The sequence below is a fragment of the Fundulus heteroclitus genome, chromosome 12 (assembly GCF_011125445.2).
Source record: "Fundulus heteroclitus isolate FHET01 chromosome 12, MU-UCD_Fhet_4.1, whole genome shotgun sequence".
Taxonomy (NCBI): domain Eukaryota; kingdom Metazoa; phylum Chordata; class Actinopteri; order Cyprinodontiformes; family Fundulidae; genus Fundulus; species Fundulus heteroclitus.
Window position 1 is genome coordinate 21,606,469 of NC_046372.1, and position 6,998 is coordinate 21,613,466.

The following is a 6,998-nucleotide window of genomic DNA, read 5'->3' on the forward strand; positions in this document are numbered from 1 at the left end:
GTCCCACTGTTTAGAATCAAGAATGAAGAATATTTTATTTGGGTCATTCTGGCACATAGGTCAACAGAACCAGAGCCAAACAAGGCGGGGCAGTCTTTAGTTAATTTTTTTTTTAGAAAAAAAAAAATCAAATGTCAGTTAAGGTGAATTTTTCCTGAGGTTTAACAGGAAACATTTTATTGCTGTCAGACAAACGTCGCCCCCTGGTGGATGTTCTCCAGCATTGCAATGTTTGTGTCTGCAGAGAAACAGCACTTTGTTCAGCAAATGTATGAATAAAGTACTATTGATTAAACCTGTTGCCAAACTTTAGCCTTAAAATCTTCCCATTTATACAAAAAGAGAAGCATGAGTCAGATTTTGATAAAGAACAGAGAGGAGCAGAGATCTCCACCAGCAGCTGAAGATCATCTGAAATGGTTTATGACTGCTGTGATGACTGCAATCTTCTGCACTAGAGACAACACGTCTAAAACAAGAGAAAACAGGCATTTTCATATTTTAATACATCTAGAAGCCAATATTTATTCAGCTGACTCTAAATCCTTTTGAAGTAAAGATATGAAAACATTTTAAACTAACCTCTAGTGACAGTTAAACAGGCCTTAAGAGGTTTTTAGGTTGCTAAAGAGAGACATGTGATGTTTTAAAGCAAAATATCTTCTGTGGTCTCAGCACAGGTGAGTCTCATGTGTTCACGGGTCGAAAGCATCAGGCTTCGTTTGCTTCTTTCTCTTCACCTGCAGAGAAACAGAGAGCGGGATGAAGATCTAAATGATGCTTTTATACCACAGAAGAATTTTATTTAAAAGCATTTTACAATCTCCATCTCTGACTCTACACCTCTTTTATTATGTGAGAAGTTAAAGTTCATGACAGGACGTTTAAAATGGGACAAAAATGGCTTCTTTAGAGGGGATGAAGGTGAAAGCCTCTTCTCTCTGACAGGAAATGGACAGATGAGACCAAAACAGACGTTTGGCTCAAATAACCAACATCACATCTGGAGAGCAGCAAAAGCACGGCGGTGGATGGTTTATGATGTGGGCTTTCAGCCACTGAGCGGACCATGGACTCTAAAGTGAGTCGATCTAAAGTCCAGAGCCCATCCTGATTGAAATGCTGTGTTGAGTTTTTTAGGAAGTTGTGCAGAAATAAATGTCTGTAGACCTTAATTAACTGAAGCAACGTTTAAGAGAAAGGTGGACCATAATTCCTCTGGTTCTACAGGCTGCAGACGGAGGTTCTAGAGACTGGTGGGTCTACAGGCTCCCAAAGCTTTTCCACTACAGTTAGGTTTACTTCCTAAATAACGGGGTAGGGCAATATATGCATCACTGAAAGACCTGCTGAGGTTTGGATGGTTCATCTCAAAAGCTCATATGAGGCTGTTTGTTACTCATTAGTTCATATCCTTTAGATGACGTTGGCTCAGTTGTTTTCTAATGGGGGTGAACATGGTGTGTTGGGGTCCATACGTACACTCAGGTTTGAGTGGAGCAGGTGGTGGAGGTGGAGGAGTTGGTTTGATGCAGGCGTAGGACACCTCCAGGTACCTGGTCTGCTCCAGACACGGATACTCCCCAAACACCCGCTCAGTGACGGGAACTTCACAGGACCTTTTGTTCCCACAGCTGCAGGAAAACAAAAGGGAGGCAGTTCTGATCATCCGCTTTATAGGTCAAATCACTACAGTTCCCACAATTCTCAGCTGTTTGTCCAAATAAAACAGTACAATGTGGTTAGATCTGAGCAGAGAACATCTTCAAACTGATCCACAGTCAAAGAGAAAACAGACTTCTGATGAACTTAAAGGTTTAAAGTCAGGGGGTTGCTGGATATATGCACTTTGGGAGTTATAGTTCATTTTGCTACTGTAGTTCCTATAGGTTGATGAAAAAAATCCTTTATTGTTTGTTCAGTATTAAAAACTAGGACAAAAATAGGACCATTGGTCAAAAGAGTAGTAGACCTTCCCTAGAGAGCTAGTGCCTGTCAGAATCTAACAGAATATTACTTTCCTCTTCCTGTCAGACCCCTGCAGGAATCATGGCTCCATCCAAATACCCTTAATTTTAGCTCCCAGCTCCTGGTCCTTCACCTTTTATGTGATTAACCATCAGAACTTTATCACAGGGAGGAAAGGAGCTTGTGGCGAATTCAGACAGCCTTTAACTCCGACGTCATTACGTGACGGAAACGCTCATGGATGATGGAGTCAGATCCAGGACTACAGCTTTCTGACAATGAACTACAAAATGCTGCTCTCTTCTCTTCTGACATTTTCGTTAGAACAGGTGAGCTGTGCTGATACGTCATGTCACGCAAAGGATTGTGGGATAGCTCAAGGGTTCTTAGCCCCGTTAAGGGACGTCGCTGGGTCCCTAGGTTAAACTAGCCTACAGGCTAATTTTCCTACCTTCGTTGGCTAAAGAGTCTTGACCCTATATTCGGATTGAGGACGGAAACCCCACAGGAAGTGCACCTATTTCCTCCCATGTGTCCCTGAGCATTAGACCTGCTCTAAGCACAGCATTTCAGAGTTTCCTTACAGATCTTCCACCACCATCTCCGCCCAGGGGAACGAGCAGTAGTTGTCCGGCCCGTCTTCGGGGTGAGGTTTCCCCTCCCCACACCTCGTCCCGATGCCGACCTTGTACAGGATGTGATTCAGGGTGATCTTATGGTCGACATCTGGAGCAGAAAAACTCGGCTTGTTAGACAATCTGTTGATTTAATTCAGAACAGAACAGATCTAGAACGCTGTAAGAATCAGAAAATAACAGAAAGACACCATAGAAGCTGCTGCTGGCATAAGTTCATTACCTTAGATTGGCCCTAGAAAGTACTCCTGGTTCAGAGCGTCTGTTTTATTTGTATAACTGGAGTTATTTCTATCTTTAATTTGGAAACTTTTCTTGGCTTTAATCAGTGTTTCTATCCCTGGATGATGGATTTTGTCCAGTGAAGCTCTTTGGGTCGATGATTATTCTGAGCTCAGACTACAGCGTAGAGCTTCACTTCTCAGCACTTCTTTACAGAAACATCAGGTTTTTATCTGATAGATCTCTGTTTCCTTCATGCTGAGCCTGTTCTCCACAGCAGCACCTTGGTTCTGACTGAGTTCTGGCAAAGTGGAGCAGATGGATCAAAAGGTGAGTCTTACCACAGGCCATGTGAACCGTTTCATTGAGACACGCGTAGACGACCTCGCCCTCTGTGAAAACAGACACGGGTCAGACTGCAAACAGAACCAACGTTCTCCATGCCCTGTTCCTGCTCGGCCCAACAGAACCTCTGAAGAACGTCACAGAGAACTACAGCAGCTCAACTCATTCAGTTAATGAAATATGAACTCAGGCAATCAGCCGAACAGGAATAAATCAATGTTTGAAACTTTCAGGACCCCTAGGAGACATTATTACAGTTAATATTTGTACAGTTTTGAATAGTTTGGATTATTGTTAAATAAAATAATAACACATCGACAAATGAATCATTTGTTCTGGATGTTTCTCTAATTTTGGTCTTTCAGTAATCCAAGGTTCATGTTTGTTATATCACGTGAGAACAGGAAGTAAAAGAAGCAAACAGCTAAGAAGAAGATGGTTTAAAGATGGCTGCTTTACACAATCACACCACTAGATGGCGATATTTTACTCTTCAAAATTAAAATCCTGAAGTAAATAGATTAAAAAACAACTGACAAAGCAGAATTGATTCAAAGACACTCTATTCTGATGCAAAAACGTATTTATTTTGTTTTATTATTGTGTGGTGGGGCAGAAACAGGATTAGATGAATATCCTGCAGTTGCATCTCATTTCGTCAAGACTTTGGAAATAATAATGATCTAAAACTGCTGGAAGAAAACCTGAAAAAGGAATTTCATATCAGCTTTTAACAAAAACATGTTAATTTTCCAGCTATTAATATTTTATAAAATTTTTCAAACATTGACTTTATTAGTCTGATGTAATGGAACAATTATTTAAGTTCATTGTCATTAAAATAATCAGAAAAGTTACAGAAACTCAACTTTAAACTTGGAGCTTAGGAGTCTGAAGAGAAAAAATAAACATTTCTTGTTGACCGTTTTGCATTCTTTGTCTCTACAGGTTGAATTTTTATGCTTTCCCACAGAGACGTCAGACGTTACTTTAGGCTGTGAATAAACTCACCAGCAGCTGGAGTGAAATAGAAGACTGCAGCCAGCACTGAAAGCACAAGTCAGATCAAATTAACACGGTGAGACTCCCTGAAATACATCTGACAGAGGTGGCCTTAAAGGACCTGTTTATGTGAGAACAGCAACAAAATGTTTAGAAATGTATAAAATTCATAGAACTGCATGCTGATCAATTTTATCTTAGAAAAGGAAAAGTTTTCAGAGCTGTAAACTTTGTAGTTCTCTGATAGTTTGATAAATTCTTCCTGGTTTAACCGGAGCGAAGGAGTTACTCACAACTGAAGGCGACCAGCCTCAGAGCGACCATGTTGGCGTCTCCCAGCCTCCTCTTCTGTTCTCCACCTGCAGACGATCTGACAGTGAAGGCATCGTCTGGATGCTCACGTATTTATGTCTCCGTCCTGAAGGCAGACATGCAGACGCCTGTCCTGCCGCTGCAGGCGTGGAGGGCCTCCCGTCCCAGATGTGCTGAATGTGTGAGAGCCTGCAGAGCTGCAGGAGAGGTGGCCGTAAATCCACGGGTTCCTGGTGCTGTGCCGCTTTGAGTCCATCTGCTCCTCATTCAGCTCCTCTCCTCTCATCAGGGAGTTTAAAACATCAAGGAGAACATCTGGATGGAAAGCCAGAGGTGCAGATCGTGGTGCTAACGAGCAGCTTGTTCAAAAAAATAGGACCCTGATTCTTTGGTGCACAAACAACTCAACACGTGGACTGTAATCGCTAAGGTAAAAACAGAACCTGCAGTTTACAATGACTGATCCAGAGGTTTAGGTCCTGATCCACAGGTTTAGAGCCACGGTATTTCAGAGACGTTTCCTGACTGATGTCCTGAAACATCTGAACTTTAAATAGAGAGTTTAACCATCAAATTCTGGGTTGCTTGTGACAACTATGACTGGATATTTCCATCCATCCATCTTTGGAGAACACTCTAACCTCAACTGTACAACTCATCATCCTTTAACCTCGCTGTGTGGGTATTTAATTTTTTCTTTAATAATCTATATCATCATTGCTACATTCCAGTTAAAATTCATCCTCTGCATTTAAGCCGTCCCTCAGGGAGCAGCGGGCCGCTATGGCGTGACGCCCAGGGAGGATTCTAGGACTTACAGTCTTGCTCAGCGGCGCAGAATGTTAGCCTGTAGGATTGGAACCCAGAACTTTGCAGCCTCTCCAGGACGCAGCACCCCGCTATCTGCCACTAGGCCACCACTCCCCACTTTCAACACCAAATGAACGACTAAATCAGTCAGTGGATAGAAAAAGCTCGTTTACAGATGAAACTCCAGATTCGGCGCCAGAGACGCCATCATATTGACGCCTGATGGGTCTTTATGTTTACCAGCAGAAGGCAGTAAACTCTGCAGGGTGTGTCTGTGGCTCCGAGGGCCAAACCTGACAGCAACAAGAAACCAGAGACCAGCAGGAGGAGATTCAAGCATAAAGGCATGGCCAAAAACAATGTTTTTATTAATATTATTTCTAATCTTCACTTTAAAAGCAGGATAATACCATCAAATAGTTTTCAGTCTTCACTGGTTTTTCACTGCTTCCTAATAAAATAATGAGAACAATGATGCATATTGGAAAACATCAGCAGCTCTGGGATTCGTTGTTTAATATTTATTTCTAAAGTGATGCTGCTGAAAAAAGGTACATCTGTGGATGTCTTTAGATCAACCATGCAGAACATTAACAAGCAGCTTTGTGTTGAAAAATGAGAAGCTTTAAAAGTGAAGTTCAAAGTGAATTCCTGGGAAGTTCAGAGGGCTGGAGACAGCAGAAAATGTCCCAGCATGCACCAGCCAGAGTCCAAACAGGCACCGGGGACAGAAACCGACGATGGTTTCTGTAGGTTCTGTGTCAGCAGCTGAATCATTGAGCTTTCAGCTCATCTTCTGTCAAAGCTGCAGGTTCTCACATCTCAGAGAATAAGGCTGCAGCCTTCAGGTTGTTTTCCATATTTAATGGTGCAAACATAACTCAGACCACATGAGAGCTAAAGATGTAATGAACAGGCCAGACTGTTTATGATCGCATTTCAGAGCAACCTGGACCCGTTCATCTCTGCCTCTGATACGGACACATGTTCCTGCTTGTGAGCAGAAAATGTTGCTAAAAAAAGTGAGTTCACAAACACAAGGCTGATATCAAGAGAGTGCAGGAGATTTTCTTGCAAAGCAAACATGGATAAATCTCTTCATGGACCCCCAACTCTGCAGCTGTAGGTGAGCAAAGTAGCCGGAGAAACAAGCCTCTCATTGCTTTCCTTCATTACCAGACGGAGATCAGTGATTTAATCAAAGTCAGAATTTCTTGTCTTCACATGAGAAGGAGAACAGAGGGGACACGTGTCCAGAAGAAGGTCTGGTCTGTCCTGCTCTGACAAGACAAAATAAAACTGAACTTTCAGCCCAGAAACCTTCTGACATCTGCTGAAAATGTTCCGGTTCCCAGCAAGATGAACAACAAGGTGCTTAGAGATAATCAACCCTGCAGCAGAACAGGACAATGAATGTTTGTCAGGTCAAAGTGCTAAAAAGAAGTTTCTTAAAACTGAGTCTAACAGCCACCTTCAGAGCTGCAGCAGAAACTCTGCAGCCTGCAGCCAGATCCATCTTTTTAATTAAAGCCAATGAGAAGGATTTCCATTTTAGTCTGTTTCCACATTTCCACCTCCACTCCCCTGAGAGTTTGTGCTCTTATCAACCAGCGTGACTGATATTGATATCCAGCCTACATTAACCTAACAAGCAAAGCCACAAGTTTCACATTAAAATAAAACCAGCAGACTTTTTACTGACAG

The 6,998-nt window shown here is 42.3% G+C and overlaps 1 protein-coding gene across 1 annotated transcript; it reads right to left on the reverse strand.

Moving 5' to 3' along the window:
- Window positions 1-148: 148 nt before the first annotated feature.
- LOC105922561 (protein eva-1) lies at window positions 149-4,588 on the reverse strand. Its single transcript, XM_012858456.3, has 6 exons — window positions 4,466-4,588; window positions 4,182-4,217; window positions 3,167-3,217; window positions 2,553-2,694; window positions 1,483-1,634; window positions 149-740 (listed from the first exon to the last, which is right to left on the reverse strand). The coding sequence occupies exons 1-6, from the start codon at window positions 4,494-4,496 to the stop codon at window positions 712-714; spliced, it is 441 nt and encodes a 146-aa protein (XP_012713910.2). The 5' UTR covers window positions 4,497-4,588; the 3' UTR covers window positions 149-711.
- Window positions 4,589-6,998: the final 2,410 nt, after the last annotated feature.